Here is a 17,367-nt window from a genome sequence, read left to right on the forward strand (position 1 = left end):
TCCAATCAGAGAAGCACTGCTGGACCCGTTTCTTGGAAATGAAGTGGGCCAAGTGGATGGAGTGTCAGTTGGGGAACATTTGGGGGACAGCAATCATTATAAAATAAGTGTTGGGTTGGCAATGGGAAAGAACAAGGAGTAATCCAGAATAAGAATAATTAACTGGGGGAAAGCCAACTTTGATGGGGTAAGAATGGATCGGGACCAGATAAATTGGAATCAAAGATTGGCAGGCAAAAAGCAGAAAAAAAAGTGTGCTTCTGACAGATGTCAGATGGATAATGCAATTGAGAACCAGATATATATAGATAGATTCCCAGAAATAGATGAGTCCTGGCAAGGGGGCATTTGGGCAGGTTACGGAGGGGATTGGGGAGATGGGGGGGTTGGGGGTTCAAAGCAATAAGTGTGTAGAAAAAAGGGAGGGGTTACCTTAGTGGAGCCAACCTCAATCTGCAAATAATAGCCCCGGAGCACAGAATCCTCCTCCTTTCCACACTTTGAAGCCTTACTTTTTGGAGTGAACTCAGGGGTGGGTGGGAAGGTGACACTAATTTACATGCCTCCCTGCCAAAAACACACCTGGTGGGGCATGTAAAATTCAGTCCATGATTTGATGCATTGTAATTAATTTAATACTTCAAATTTCTGCCTAACTTCAAAACTAAATTGACTCCTGCTTATTATCAAACAACTATCCTAATTCCCAAGTACTGATGCTTGATAAATTCTGACTCAAAGTATTCATCACAGGAAAATACCCTTTAAAAAGTTTAGGAAACATAGGACAAAGTATTTTTGGCCACAATGTTTTATTTCACTATAAAGTTACCCCAAATATACTTTACACATTTTATAAACAAAGTAGTACCAACGAATAATGAAATTTTGGATGTACTGCATTGTGTTGGCGTACAATTCAATATATTAAAAAGCTAACTAAATTAACAGTTAAGTAATACTTTCATGAATAATAAATTGGGTCCAATATTATCAGAGCATGCTTCAATTTTTTCTCCTTCTCTTTGTAATCTTCTCTTGAAGCGCAGCAAAATCACATGCAGTCTGTCAAGAAATGGAGAGAGAACATGAGAACTGTAGCTGAGTTTTGTTGCAATATCACAATATGTAGTGTATGAACAATTTTTAGTGAAACCTTTTCTTCCTGTTAACTAACATGGAATTCATATTATTTGTCACAACATGGACTGTTAATAACAATTTATGACAAAAGATATTGGACCCAAATATCTTCTAAGGCATCAGAACAATGTATTCTGGGTGGATAGGCGCAGATATTGAAACAGGGCCCAGTTATACTTGGACCCTGTCCTTTATCCTCAATTCATAATTTTGCACGAATTTAGGACTGGATATATTAAAATGCAAATGAGGGAATTGTGTCACATCATATATTTCCCTTCACTTGCCACTAAGGAATGCTGCATGCAAAGGGGGCTTCTGTCCATCCCTGATGTAGTGTTGTTAAGGGTGTTGAAGGTCAGTTTCTCTACTGTAGTCTTTAATAGAGCAGTACTGAAGCGATCTTAGTAAAAAATAGCCATTTTTTATAAATCTTTGAAGATTCTCAAGTGCTCATTCGCATGTTTCTAAGCCCTTACCTGAGTCAAGTGCACTGCAAATGGCAGAGATGCTGTCAGAAACCTTTAAATGCTGATAACTCAAAGAACTGGGACAGGGTCTGGGATACAATTAGTGCGTAGGTGGAAGTTCCACAATGTCGTACTTAATGGCAGCAGAGCAGGAAAAGAGGAAATTTAGAATGTTCTTAGCAAAGGGCCACTGTGATAACTCCAAGAAAGAAATAACTAAACTGTGCTTAAATAATTGATATAACAATAAGAAATAACTGGAAGTGTAGCTATATGTGTAAGTTCACATTCAAACTTCCAAATTTTCATGGAGGGCATCAAAGACTGAACTAAGTGGATGAACGCCATCTTGGGCGTAGCTATCATCGGGTCACCCAGAATTATCACTTCGGGAAGTGAGGAAAGGATGGTGCAGAGTGTGAGTGGGTGGATTCCAGCACTGTAGAACTGTACCTCTATCAAGGGGAAGGATATGGACTTTGTATGAAGACATTCGGCTTGTTGCCATGAGAGATGGTCAGGTTGGTGGCATCTTGCCAATGGCAGGTGATTGAATGAGCACTTATACTGTTGCCCAGTCATCCCTATAAAGCACTGTATCTTAATTTCATTCCATTCATAGTTTTTACACTCCTTTCCTGAGATCCTACACATCAATTGAGTCTTAGAATCTTAGAATCCCTACAGCACAGAGAGAGGCCATTCGGCCCATCGAGTCTGCACCGACCACAATCCCACCCAGGCCCTACACATCCCCCATATCCCTACATATTTACCCACTAATCCCTCTAACCTACGCATCCCAGGACACTAAGGGCAATTTTAGCATGGTCAATCAACCTAACCCGCACATCTTTGGACTGTGGGAGGAAACCATGGTTCTGCATTCCTTAAGAGTATGTCAATAGGGAATGCCATGTATGTTTCTGAAATGATTATGAGTAGAGATGGGGAATAATAGAGGTGTAAAATATGCTATGGTCTGATTCTGAGCAACAGTCAGAATCTGTAGACAGAAAGAGGGGGGATTTTCAGCTGGCATTCACTGCAGGCAAAAAATATGATGCTAGCAGAAAATCCCACGAGACCGAAAATCTCGGTGGTGAGATTTTGTTCTGAGATTTTCCCTGCTCCTTGCTGGTGACGCATGAGGTTCCCGCCCATAAATTTAAAGGTATTTAAAAGGCTTCCTTGCCTAGTACGGCGTACTAGCCTTCATTAATCGAGGGATTGAGTTTAGGAGTCGGGAGATAATGCTGCAGCTTTATAGGACCCTGGTTAGACCCCACTTGGAGTACTGCGCGCAGTTCTGGTCACCTCATTACAGGAAAGATGTTGAAGCCATTGAAAGGGTGCAGAGGAGATTTACAAGGATGTTGCCTGGATTGGGGGCATGCCTTATGAGGATAGGTTGAGGGAGCTTGGTCTCTTCTCCCTGGAGAGACGAAGGATGAGAGGTGACCTGATAGAGGTTTACAAGATGTTGAGAGGTCTGGATAGGGTAGACTCTCAGAGGCTATTTCCAAGGGCTGAAATGGTTGCTACGAGAGGACACAGGTTTAAGGTGCTGGGGGGTAGGTACAGAGGAGATGTCAGGGGTAAGTTTTTCACTCAGAGGGTGGTGGGTGAGTGGAATCAGCTGACGTCGGTGGTGGTGGAGGCAAACTCGTTGGGGTCTTTTAAGAGACTTCTGGATGAGTACATGGGATTTAATGGGATTGAGGGCTATAGATAGGCCTAGAGGTAGGGATATGATCAGCGCAACTTGTGGGCCGAAGGGCCTGTTTGTGCTGTGGCTTTCTATGTTCTATATGCTCCCCCAGGTAGGGAATTTCCCCTGAACAATCTGACTTCATGTCACAAGGTTTACAACAGCTCTTGAAAGACAGGAAGCTGTTGAGGGGAACCCACCATGGGCGCAAAGGTAAGTGATAGACCCCGGGTGGGGTTGGGGGATGGGATGTGGCCTGGCAGTGCCATCCAGACAGTGCTAACCTGGCAGTGACACAGGGTTGGGCCCTCTGGGGAGCCTCATTGGAGAGTTCCACTTATGTATGGAGGGAATGCCCCAATGCTTGTGCGGGGGAGTTGCCCCGATGCTTGTGGGGGGACTCCCCTGTGTCTGTGGCAAGGAAGGGGAGTATTTCTTTGAGTGAGTGGGGGGAGGAGGAGGTGCTTTCTTACGCAGATCTTTAATGATGATGCCCTGATCTCTGTTGAGCCGGTGTCGCAAGCTCTCTCAGGCCCTGCCCCACCAAAACGACAGTAGAAAACTCGGATGCGCAGCTGGGGAGCTACATGCTGGTTTTCTCACTGAAACCAAGCCTCTGACAAATTATTGGAAGATTCCGCCCAATGTCAAAACAAGATTTTTAAATAATTTCCTATTGAAAAATCTGTATTCTAAGATCTCCAGATTCTTCTGTGTTAGGAACTCCTCCCCTCCGTCTCGAACAGAATTGATCCTGACAACTGCTGGATCTCATGGAACTCAGTGGAACTTTCCCGAGTGTAGCACCAGTTCAAATCCAGGAAAACTGGAGCTGCTTTCCGCTGGCTTCGACTCTGACATATCCAATTCAAGCCAGTGGTAAGTTGGACTGATGAATAACATGAGGGTGATATTTTCTGGCCATGCTTGCCCCAAGACCAGAAAATCCCACCCGAGGTCATCGGACTTTGCATGGTCCGTGTCCTGCCCACTAGGATTCCCATAGTGGGTGGGATGGGAAAATTCTGCCCAAGAGCTGCAGAATTGCAAGCAAAGACAGGGTAGCCATTTAAAGGCGAAAACACTGCTTTCATTTGCCATTTCTGTAGGTATGTGCCCAGAAATGGTTTATCTATTTGAACATGTTAAAATTTAAGCACAAAAACAAAATGGAAAAAGCAGAACTATTGATAAAGATTTTTCACTCACATGATCAAGTTCAGAGATTGATTTTTTGGCTCGAACAGCTTTTATGGTTTGTGTAGTGCTCAACTTTTGAGGTTCTTCATGTACTTTGCCATTATCCTGCAAGTCATTCCTTTGCATCTAACAGTGAAAGCCCATATATATACTTAAGGGTTTGAACCATAGGGTAATAACCATTAGCAAATACAACTCACAGATACAGGCATCAAAATATTGCAGTTGAATTTTTAGGATAAAGTATTTTTTTCAGAACAATTGGTTTTGTTATGGTCTTAAATAATTCTCACCATTATAATTGATAGAGCAAACGGAAGTTATTAAACACTGCTATATTTTAGTGTAATCAGATTAAACTGTGAAATTTTAATCCTCAACACAAATATCATAATGATTAATTTTATGCAACCAGATTAATCTATTTGTCCCACTGAAACATATTTTGATTCTTCTGTGTTGTCACAGATGAAACTAATGCTTGGTAAATAGAAAAAGAACTTAATCTGCTTCCCCCTTTCTACCAATCTCAACCATGAAATTATTTTGACCAGAGTTCATGTCAATACATTACCTTTCAATTTATCTTCTTGTTGCCTTTGCTATTGGTTAAACAGTTCAGATACCAGTGAACAACCACAGATGTGTTTTTCTCTCTCATAATAGCTTGGAGACAATAGGGGAAATTTTAATCTCTAAAAGGGTTTGGGTTGAGTGTGATGTTAAAATGTTTTAAAATAATGGATACGATGGAGGAGTCCAACTCTAACAGTAATGGATTGGTGATGCAGGGTATTGCGAGAATGTCTGCTTTGGAGACAATGGCTGCTTCAAGCATGACTCACAGGATAATGACATGAGTGGCAAGCACCACACAAATGACAGGCCTCTAACTCTATGCTGCAGCATGCTTATGAGCTGAGCAGACTGAGTGCCCATAGTTCTCCCTAACATTGTCAGTACATGTACCAGGTTGCATCATTGAGGTGACAGTCCAATGTGTGCCGTAGCTCTTTGACGACTGTCATCGATGAGGTTGGTTGTGCTGAGGCACCTGCTGAGTTGTCCAAGTTCTCATTATCACCTTCCTGTGTCTCCCAAAGGGCAGAAGAGGCAGTTAAACCACTTATTCCTTTTAAAGAAATCAGGCTTAGAGTGAATGTCAACATTGCAGTTAGGATCAATGAAGATACTGGAGATGCATTCAAGCTTGAAGAGAAATGAAAATAAACACAGCTGTCAGTGGAAGCCTCTCTCAAAGCACTGAACCTTAAAATTAACAGATATCAAAGTTGTCCAGTCACAGAGGGTTTCAAAGTTTTCAGCTTGCTAGGAAGCCTCAGAAACGTCACACATTTGGGCTGAGTGCACAGCTGTGCAGAATGGAACCCCCTACCCACCCACTTAGGTGAAATTGATATTTCTTCTCTGTTAAAGGACTTCAAAGGGTCTGCTCACACCTACAGCTTCTGACAGGGTGAAAGAGAAATCTCGGCTGCAGAATGATGTGCTGCAGTGTTTTAAAAGCCTGCCAGGTGACTGGGGTGGGAAGGGGAGGTGGGGGGGGGGGGGGGGTGGAATGATGGAATGGGGGGCATGGAGATCAAAGTGACCATGCCACTTCAAAATTTTTTACAGCTGACAGGTAGGAATGCAGATGTTGAACACAGGGCTGCCTGAAATCACCATGCCAGGGGTGATCTTCAGGTCTGTTAGAGCTAGAAAGGGCAGTCCAGCCACGAAATTCCCATAGGGAAGAGTGGCGAGGTCAACCCCTTGACCCTAGCTCAAATTCACCCAACCCCCAAAACCTTTGAAGGACACTTCCTCTGCAGCTTGGCAGCAGCAGAGAGGCAAATGGCCACTGGACCTACCTCCTTGACCCCCCTGGGAGCCACAAGGCACAAGGCCAGGGTGTCAAAGTCAAGGCACCATTGACACTGACAAGGTGAATAGCCAGAGAGGAGTGGTCTGAGTAGGATGGGGGAGACTAAGGTGGAAGGGGGTCTGAGGAGGGAGAGGGGCTGAGTGGGGTGTCTGAGGGGAGGGGGGCTGAATGAGTGTCTAAGGAAGAGCGGGACTGAGGGTGTTCTGGTCTGAGGGTGGCTGGGTCGGGTCACCCTCAGGCCTGCGTGGTGTGTGTGTGACCTGTGATTTGAGTGGGGGTGGGGGGGATGCCCCTTTTTCCTAAAGGGTTGAGGGTGAATGACATGTCCCCGCTTGTGATTAGCAACATCAAAGCCTGCCCAATGCCGTTGTAAACAATTAGCAAGTTTGCATAATTACTGGGTTGCTGCCTGCTATGGGTGAGAACCTGATTGGGGCCGGAGGTGCAGGTCGGATCAATCATGATTGCCTTGTTGCCTGTCGGGAATCCTGATTTTTCACTGACGTTCCCTTCTGTGGGGCATCGGGATTCCGCTGGCAATCTCACGAGGCTGGAGAAGCCCACCCAAAATCCTTCAGATGTGTATGCTCACTGGAGAACTTTCTCTGATGGGAGGCAAGTTGTAGAGTGATCTGTCATAGGCCTGGTAGGCACTCAAGTGAAATGCTTGAGGGCACTTCAAAATGTCGACTCTCTAAACAGCACTGCAAAAAAAATTAAAATTCACGTATTGTCATGGCTGTCAAGCCCATCATCATGAAGGAGTAACCCATCAACAGGATGGGCTGTGGTTGCGGCTGTTGCTTTTGCATCCCAGCAAGTCCAATCTGCAACAATGGAGAGAAGACATTGATGCCCTGCCCCCACCCCCCACCCACAGTTTACCATTGGCATATGGTATTGCCATCTCATTTCTGGGCTACAGCCTCAGCAGAGAACCCATCTGCCATTGGGAAAATCCTGGCAGAGCCATACCCTTCCCTCAATTTGTCCATTGACGAGTATAATTGGCTACCTGTCACTGCAGGTGGGTAGCTTCTGCTGCATTGAACCCGCCTCCAGCAAGAACGCTCAGAGGTGTGAACACATCCAGAAACCAATGCTGCCCATGCTGACACTGCTCCCAGGCCCACCTCCATGCAGCCAGGGAAATCTCCCCCAATGCATCCCAGATTGAGAGGAAAACACAAACATTTAACTCATTGCATAATAAAAACTCCTCTTAGCTGAACTAGGAACATCTGCAGGAAAGCTACCTCTGGATTCAATGTTGATGCCTCTCTATTCTTTAGATTGGAGTACAATTAAGGATGGAAGAGGGGAAAATAGTTCAAGTGAGATATTGCAGACTACTGACCAGCACTTTTCTAAGTTTTGTCCTTTTGCCTGACACATCCAGCTCTGCTGCCTTTGCTACCAACTGCTTTATCTAAAAGAAAAGAATATTCATAAGACAAGTGCAAAGTTGATATTACAGTACACAACGGTTTGGAGTTTGTACTCAACAGTGAAGAAATGGTTTTACTGTTCACATCAAATATAGTTGCCCAGAGACTTTTCACAGTAGGGATTTTTACTAACTTTAATTCAGGGCACTGCCCTCTGCTGGGTATTAATAGAATATGGAAGTAAAGCAAACAACTGTAAGACTCATCAACTAATCAGACTAAAGTATCCTCACTGAGGCATGCAGTTGTTAAACCAGGAAATGAAAAACAGGAACCATAAATTGCATTTAAATTATTGTACTGGATAAGAGATAAACTTCATTTGAAAATGTATTTGAATTTTTATTTTTCTAAAGAGCTTAAACAAACTTTCTTCTGAGGGAATGACAGCTTACAGATGTGAAATATTTTTTTAGGGCCAGAGAAGTGGTTCAGCAATGATTATTACATATTATGCTGTTAAAAATTCACTTGGAGAGGAAATCATTCGCAAGAAGTGGCACCACATGAATTAATTTCTCCCCCAATTACTTCTTAATGCACTAGCCCTAGCTTTTTAAATCTGGTTTTGGTGTAGGTTTAATGCATAGGTAGCTCAACTTCATGTCATTAAAATGATCACAGTGTAAGTCTAGTGGTGAGAACTGCAACAGTGCACCTTTTGTAGGGGCAGCGTATCTCTGATAGCTACTTCTTGATTTCCAAGTTTAACTGGATGTTCGAAGCTGCTGTCAGATGTGCTTTGCTGATTTCACCATAATTATTGCAGCAAAATCTGGGCTGTTGATAAAATTTAACAATGGAAAGATCATTGGTGGAATTTTCTCAAAAGAATTCTAAGTGTTGAACGGGCGAGAAAACAAAGAACAAAGAAAATTACAGCACAGGAACAGGCCCTTCGGCCCTCCAAGCCTGCACCGACCATGCTGCCCGACTTAACTAAAAGCCCCTAACCTTCCGGGGACCATATCTCTCTATTCCCATCTTATTCATGTATTTGTCAAAATGCCCCTTAAAAGTCACTACCGTTTCCACTACCTCCCTTGGCAACGAGTTCCAGGCACCCACTACTCGCTGTATAAAAAACGGGTGAACAAAGAACAAAGAACAAAGAACAATACAGCACAGGAACAGGCCCTTCGGCCCTCCAAGCCCGCGCCGCTCCCCAGTCCAGGATTGAATCCTGAATCCAGGATCCCCACCCAATTTTCCAGCCTATCTACATACCAATATCCTATCCACCGAGTTGTCCCTCACAGCTACGATGCTTTGTTCATTACAACCTATTAACTTACCCCCACCCCCCCATTCCAGACCATGTGATCTCCAGGGAGAGGCGAAAACCCAGAGTGAAAAACCCCAGGGCCAATATGGGGAAAAAAAAATCTGGGAAATTCCTCTCCGACCCCCTGAGGCGATCGAAACGAGTCCAGGAGATCACAATGGCCCCGATCGGAAAATGCTTCCCAACCCTAGTCATTTCCACTTCCACGAACACCATATGAATCCCCTGCCCCCGAGACAGGTTCCCAACTATCCGCAGTATCACTCTGTACTGGCACCAGCAAGATGATCGTAGAATGAAGCCTTGAAACGAGAAACCAGGAACAATTAGCCCGCGCCGCTCCCTGGTCCAAACTAGATCACTCTTTTGTATCCCTCCATTCCCACTCCGTTCATATAGCTGTCTAGATAAGTCTTAAACGTTCCCAGTGTGTCCGCCTCCACCACCTTGCCCGGCAACACATTCCAGGCCCCCACGACCCTCTGTGTGAAATATGTCCTTCTGATATCTGTGTTAAACCTCCCCCCCTTCACCTTGAACCTATGACCCCTCGTGAACGTCACCACCGACCCGGGGAAAAGCTTCCCACCGTTCACCCTATCTATGCCTTTCATAATTTTATACACCTCTATTAAGTCTCCCCTCATCCTCCGTCTTTCCAAGGAGAACAACCCCAGTTTCCCCAATCTCTCCTCATAACCAAGCCCCTCCATACCAGGCAACATCCTGGTAAACCTCCTCTGTACTCTCTCCAAAGCCTCCACGTCCTTCTGGTAGTGTGGCGACCAGAACTGGACGCAGTATTCCAAATGCGGCCGAACCAACGTTCTATACATCTGCAACATCAGACCCCAACTTTTATACTCTATGCCCCGTCCTATAAAGGCAAGCATGCCATATGCCTTCTTCACCACCTTCTCCACCTGTGACGTCACCTTCAAAGATCTGTGGACTTGCACACCCAGGTCCCTCTGCGTCTCTACACCCTTTATGGTTCTTCCATTTATCGTGTAGCTCCTCCCTACATTATTCCCACCAAAATGCATCACTTCGCATTTATCAGGATTGAACTCCATCTGCCATTTCCTTGCCCAAATTTCCAGCCTATCTATATCCTTCTGTAGCCTCTGACAATGTTCCTCACTATCTGCAAGTCCTGCCAGTTTTGTGTCGTCCGCAAACTTACTGATCACCCCAGTTACTCCTTCTTCCAGATCATTTATATAAATCACAAACAGCAGAGGTCCCAATACAGATCCCTGCGGTACACCACTAGTCACAGGCCTCCAGCCGGAAAAAGACCCTTCCACTACCACCCTCTGTCTTCTATGACCAAGCCAATTCTCCACCCATCTAGCCACCTCCCCCTTTATCCCATGGGATCCAACCTTTTTCACTAGCCTACCATGAGGGACTTTGTCAAACGCTTTACTAAAGTCCATATAGACAACATCCACGGCCCTTCCTTCGTCAACCATTTTGGTCACTTCTTCAAAAAACACCACCAGGTTCGTGAGGCATGACCTCCCTCTCACAAAACCATGTTGACTATCGTTAATGAGTTTATTCCTTTCTAAATGCGCATACATCCTATCTTTAAGAATCTTCTCCAACAACTTCCCCACCACGGACGTCAAGCTCACCGGCCTATAATTACCCGGGTTATCCTTCCTACCCTTCTTAAATAACGGGACCACATTGGCTATCCTCCAATCCTCTGGGACCTCACCTGTGTCCAGTGACGAGACAAAGATTTGCGTCAGAGGCCCAACTATTTCACCTCTCGTCTCCCTGAGCAGCCTTGGATAGATTCCATCAGGCCCTGGGGATTTGTCAGTCTTTATATTCTCTAACAAACCTAACACTTCCTCCTTTGTAATGGAGATTTTCTCCAACGGTTCAACACTCCCCTCCGAGACACTCCCAGTCAACACATCCCTCTCCTTAGTGAATACCGACGCAAAGTATTCATTTAGGATCTCCCCTACCTCTTTGGGCTCCAAGCATAAGTCCCCACTTTTGTCCCTGAGAGGTCCGATTTTTTCCCTTACAACCCTTTTGTTCCTAACGTATGAATAAAATGCCTTGGGATTCTCCTTAATCCTGTCTGCCAAGAACATTTCGTGACCCCTTTTTGCTCTTCTAATTCCCCGTTTGAGTATTTTCCTACTTTCATTATACTCTTCCAGAGCTCCCTCCGTTTTTAGTTGCTTGGACCTAACATACGCCTCTCTTTTCCTTTTGACCAGTCCCTCAATTTCCCTGGTTATCCACGGTTCTCTAATCCTACCCTTCCTATCCTTCTTTTTTACAGGCACATGCTTGTCCTGTAGCCCTAACAACCATTCCTTAAAAGACTGCCACATACCAGATGTGGATTTACCCTCAAACAGCCTCTCCCAATCAAGAGCTGCCAATTTCTGCCTGATCCCAATAAAGTTAGCCTTCCCCCAATCCAACACCTTACCCTTGGGACACCACTCATCCTTTTCCATCACTATCCTAAAGCTAACAGAATTGTGGTCACTATTTGCCACATGTTCCCCGACCAAAACTTTGAAGACCTGACCGGGTTCATTCCCCAGCACCAGGTCCAGTATAGCCCCCTCTCTAGTTGGGCTGTCCACATATTGTTCCAACGAACCCTCCTGTACACATTTTACAAATGCCTCACCATCCAGAGTCCCTGCCCTCAGCGATTTCCAGTCTATACCAGGGAAATTGAAGTCTCCCACTACAACAACCCTATATTTCCTGCACCTATCCAGTATCTCCTGACATATCCATTCTTCCACTTCCCTTGGGCTGTTGGGGGGCCTGTAGTACACCCCCAACATAGTGACTGCGCCTTTCCTGTTTCTAAGCTCCACCCAGAGTGACTCGCTACACGACTCCTCCGAATTGTCCTCCCTCTGCACCGCTGTAATATGCTCTCCAACCAATACCGCTACTCCCCCACCTCTTTTGGCCCCTCCTCTGTCTCGCCTAAAACACTTGTACCCTGGAATATTCAGCTGCCAGTCCTGTCCCTCTTTCAACCAAGTCTCCGTCACCGCAACCACATCCAAATTCCTCGTGCGCATTAAGGCCCCAAGTTCGTCTGTTTTACCTGCTACGCTCCTTGCATTGAAGTATAAGCACTCCAGACCCCCAGGCTCAGTGAGGTCGTCCTCCCCCAGAGTGCTCTTCTTCTTTGCCAGCCTTGTCCCAGCCCCAAGCTCGTCCCCAGCCACCACACTTATAGACCTAATAGTTTGATCCCCACCCCCCTGCCACACTAGTTTAAACCCCCCCGAACTGCATTAGCAAAGCTCCCAGCCAGGATATTTGTGCCCTTCCAACTTAGTTGTGACCCCTCCCTCTTGTACAGGTGCCATCCTCTCCTGAAAACCTCCCATTGGTCTATGAAAATAAAGCCCTCCCTCCTGGACCAGTCCTTTAGCCAGGCATTCATTTGAACCAACTCCCTATTCTTATCTTCACTGGCACGAGGCATTGGGAGCAGCCCAGAGATGGCCACCCTAGTGACCCTACTTTTTAACCTATTTCCCAACTCCCTGAATTGCTCCCTTAGGACCCCCCTACTCTTCCTATCTACGTCATTTCCACCAATGTGTATAATGACATCCGTTTCTTTATCTTCCCCTTTTAAAATGCCTCCTATCCGCTCGGAGACATCCGTGACCCCAGCACCAGGTAGGCAGACTACCATCCTGGAGTCCCGTTCGCCCCCACAGAATCGCCTGTCTGTCCCTCTAACTGACGCATCCCCCACCACTATCGCTCTCCTAACCCCTCTCTTCCCTTTCCGGGCCACAGAGCCTGACTGTGTGCCAGTGACCTGGTCACTGTGTCTTACCCCTGGAGAGGCACACTCCTCCACACTATCTAAAACAATGTACCTGTTTTGGAGTGGGACAACCACAGGTGACCCTTCTTCTAACTGTCCACTCCCCTCCCCTCTCACACCTGTCACCAAGCCCTTCCTATTTTGAGACACCTCTGGAGACCTCCCTTGTACTTTACCCTTCTGCCCTTTACTCCTCCTAACTGTGACCCACGTGTCATTCTCCCGATGCCCCGGTGTAACTAGTTGCCTATAACTGCTGTCAATTTTTCTCCCATTTTCCCTGATTAGGCTAAGGTCAGCGATCTGCAGCTCCAGTTCCCTAACACGGTCTCTCAAGAGCTGCAGTTCCACGCACCTGGCACATATGTGAACCTCTGGGAAGCTCGGTGTTTGCAGAAACTCCCACATCCCACATCGGAAGCACTGAACTGGCCGATCACTCATACCTGCCCTTATCCTTTATAGGGTTGGGTAAAAAATAACTAGCCTTGCCTTGCCCTTTTAGCCCAAGCCCTGTGAGCCAAAGCCCTTATAATGCACACTCTGCTCCCCACTCACTCCACTGCCCGCTCCCGACGCTGCCCGCTGTATAGTGCTTTGTTTTGGTGGTTTGTTTTCAGCGAGGTAAGTAACGCAAATTTATGGCACTCTGTTCATAACAGGAACTGTTGTGTGATTCTCGCCAGTGGTGGTGGTTGGGGGGGGGGGAGGAGTTGGTGAGCCGCTAAGATCACGCCCTCCATGAGATGTACTGTGTTGAACTTGTACTTTTTATGCAAATTATTTTGCACTATCACCAAGTCACAATCTATGTTGTGAATTAATTGTATAACTGTCCAAGTACATAACCACCAATTAAGGGGCTTATAATTATTTAGTACCTTATTACATATTTAAGAAATGTCCCAAAGTATCTCACACACAGTGGGCAGGATTTTACGACCTCGCTTGGGCGAGGCTCATAAAATCCCGCCCGAGGCCAATGGAGAATTCTGTTCTGCGAACCAAAATTACGGCCAGTGAATTACTTTGCAGTGTGAGTGTTTCTAGGTAGGCAAACATAGCAGCCAATTTCTTTGTTTCTTATGATTGTGTTGGTTGATGGAGGAATTTTGGCCATGGCCGTGGGAAAATTCCCTTTATTTCCTCAGAGTGGCTGATCCGAACAATGGGCAAACATTCCAATACTCAGTACTGACAACTCTTATTTCAATAAACACAAAACATGCTTATTTTATTTTTTATATATATATAAATGAAAGTTCTTTGTTCTATTTGTCCTTGTGACTTTCAGATTATTGATCTAAATTTCTTCAACCAAGGCAAAAATAATACCTCTTTCTCCGACTCACTGAATGATTGCTCATTAGTTACATTTCTCTGAAGTTCAGAATGAGCTGCCAAAATATGAAAAACACCAAAAGATTTGTTATAGACCAGGAAGAAAGAAAGACCGAAACCCCCAATTCCCTTCCATTATTGCCCATTATCAGTGTGGAGAGGAGCATAGGTATAATCCATAGCCCCTGGTGTATGTGCGGTCAATTTAGGGCACATACTGTGCACACCTGTTCATGTTAAATTCACACAACATGTTAAATTAATACTGGGGCCTTATTATTATCAGTCAGGAGTGCAGCCATTGTGACCCATTGGCTGAACTACTTTTTGGGGCGGGGGGTGGGTGGGGGTGGAAATTAGGCATCTTTACTGACACAATGGGATTCTGCACTTAAATGCAGATGTAAACTCAAGAGAAACACTTCTGAACTGAGAAATGGCTGCTAAATCTGCAAATCGTGCCCTCAGATTCTTAGATGTTGCTCCAGGCAGACAGGAGGGGGGAGAACCTGTTACTGCCCTTCAGGCAATATCTGCATTACCCTGGGAACAGATTTCAGAGTGGGTCAATGCCTGGAGCTTAGCTCGAAAGATGTGATTGGAATAACCTCATCAGAGTTGTCAAGGTACGAACACTGCTCTCTTATTCTCTATTCACATCCCCACCAACTCCAACCTCTCGACTCACTTCACTCACTTTTGTCTTATCATCACAAGCTGATCATTTTTGCATTATTCATTTCTTATTAATATACTTTCCTCTTCCATGCAGAAGAACATTGCGCACAATTCTGGGCAGGAGACAGCCAATGGAGTCTTCTGTCCCCTATCAAAGATCGCACACTGATCATCATGGTTAGGGGGAGAATCATGACCATTGCGACTCGGTGCTGGAGGACACTTTGTGCAGAATTTCTTCTCACCTTATCCTCTTTTTCTCCTTCTTTCTTGCTTTTATCTTACCATACAAACTCTGCATAACAAACTGAAGTTTCTTTCATCAACTACTCAACTCCCCTCTATATTAAAAGTTAACCCACCTCACTTTCGAGAGAAGATGTGGTGATACCTGTTACTTGAAGAGAAGCGCAGCCTTCCTAACCATAGTTCAATTTTAAAGCTTATTTAAGTATATTAATTTGACATTTAAATAGTTCTGGGATGCACCGTGGATACCTATGGAGCAGTCTAATCATTCTGGTGCACTTCCAGCTCCAAATGAGTGTGTGCACTCTGCCACTATATTGATGTTTAGGTACCTATTTTGCATTTGAAAAACAGATGTGCCCCCAACAGGCTATCTTCTTTAGTTCCTGTTAGCATTCACAGTTCTTGATCACACTAAACAATAAACTTGATGAAATTTTCTGTAGCTCAGCAAGTTTTTTAAAATACTTTTCCAATTCAGTCAAATCAAATCCAATTCAGAGTCTCAACAAGTTGAGACATTTCAGATCCAGGCTGACAAGACAGGACGGGAGACCAAAACCACCCTGTCCTGGGCCTGATCTACATGAGTCAAGCTGATTGGAGAAGGGGAGAGATCCTCCTCCAAGACTTGAGCTCATTTGCATCTTAGCCAAAAGGCCGAGATGCCTCTTTTAAAAATTGCTTCATATGAAACATATGAAGCCTCAGCGTAACCTAATGACCTCAACCAAGTGCAGGCGATCCATACTACACTTGATCTTAGCCAAAAGGCCGAGAGTAGCTCAGCAAGTTGGATATTGCAGCCACCGCTCATACATTCGTTCACACGCTACAAGTGATCATACCCGTAACATTTTGGTAGGATAGAGCATCTCCTTTTACAGTATTTCTGACCTGCACCAAAAGAAACAAACACAGTTAAAACATTGATTGCAACACGTCAAAACATGATAGCAATAATGTACACTTGCAGAACCTTGAACACCATCCCTGCAGGCTGGGAGGGTCTGGTGTTGCTCTTGCTCTACTCTGGACATGCAACAGAATCAAATTTTTATGAAACGTATTTCTTGTTTTATTTGTTTCTGGTAGAATCTCACAGCTGTGCAGGTAAGTAATATTCCAAAATAAGTCACAAGCAGTTAGTTAGTGTTGGACTCACATTTGGGGTGGATGTGACTACCTCTAATCCCTGGAGTGAAGTTTCAGTTTCTTCATTTATCATATTCTCTTTCTCCAGCTGTTCCATTGTCTCTTTCTCTGTGGTGACACGCACTTTCATCATGTGGAATGGAGTAGGCACATCACCAACTTTAAAATGGACTGGGGTTCCTTCGAACCACACAGCATCGCACTCGCCTTGTTTAAATCCTGGTGGCTGGTATTCAGGAGGTGTCACTGTCAAGTAGAAATTAGATGGATTAAGACTTTTTAAAATCAGCCTTTATTTAAAACATTTAAAATAAAGTGCAGGGCAGTACTTCATAAATTCTCAGGTTTGCCTATTTACCAGATTGGCCATATTCTAATTGGATTGCAAACAGACTCAATGGATTACATCTACTTCTATTTCTCACCAAATACAGATGCTCATCATACCACTTGAACTGGCACAGAATTCTACAATGTAGGTGATCTTTCTTTCAACCATCCTCATTGTTTTATAGATGTGGGATTTGTCCCCCAGTGGCATATGCCTGGCTTCATCGTGCCAGGTCTCCACCAGTAGTGATTTTCGCTGTTATTACGCTCCACCCAAAGGTCGGTGAATTCTGTGCGCTGGGATTTGAATGTGCTATGCATATTTAAGTGCTACTTTACATTTGTTAATCAGGCTTGCACCATTAGGAAGGGGCGAGGAGACTTGCAAACGGTTTGGCACCGGATGCAAAATGGATTTTTACGCCCGCACGCGATTCTCCGGGACCGGCACGATCTACTAACAGCATGACGAGGTCGGAGAATCCCTCATGTCTTTTTAGCTTCCTGTGCTTTCTTAAAGCATTGAAATTCTCTAAGGAAAACTGGCAGCTTGAATGAGGCAAGGAGAGCTACAGGGAGAAGATAAGTGTCTTCACAGGTTAGCTTGTGGGCCAGGAAT

The 17,367-nt window shown here is 44.9% G+C and overlaps 1 protein-coding gene across 2 annotated transcripts in view; it reads right to left on the reverse strand.

The window, feature by feature from the left end:
- Window positions 1–844: 844 nt before the first annotated feature.
- The window catches only part of zte38 (zebrafish testis-expressed 38), a 66,643-nt gene continuing 50,120 nt past the window's right edge, over window positions 845–17,367 (reverse strand). For both annotated transcript variants that reach the window (XM_078218662.1, XM_078218661.1), the window contains 6 exons: window positions 16,429–16,664; window positions 16,112–16,160; window positions 14,331–14,392; window positions 7,770–7,841; window positions 4,534–4,650; window positions 845–1,065 (listed from right to left, as the gene is read on the reverse strand). In XM_078218662.1, coding sequence (XP_078074788.1) covers window positions 1,006–1,065; window positions 4,534–4,650; window positions 7,770–7,841; window positions 14,331–14,392; window positions 16,112–16,160; window positions 16,429–16,664 — 596 coding nt within the window. In that variant the 3' untranslated portion in view covers window positions 845–1,005. The remainder of the gene's footprint in view (window positions 1,066–4,533; window positions 4,651–7,769; window positions 7,842–14,330; window positions 14,393–16,111; window positions 16,161–16,428; window positions 16,665–17,367) is intronic.

This window comes from Mustelus asterias, chromosome 8 (genome assembly GCF_964213995.1).
Source record: "Mustelus asterias chromosome 8, sMusAst1.hap1.1, whole genome shotgun sequence".
Taxonomy (NCBI): domain Eukaryota; kingdom Metazoa; phylum Chordata; class Chondrichthyes; order Carcharhiniformes; family Triakidae; genus Mustelus; species Mustelus asterias.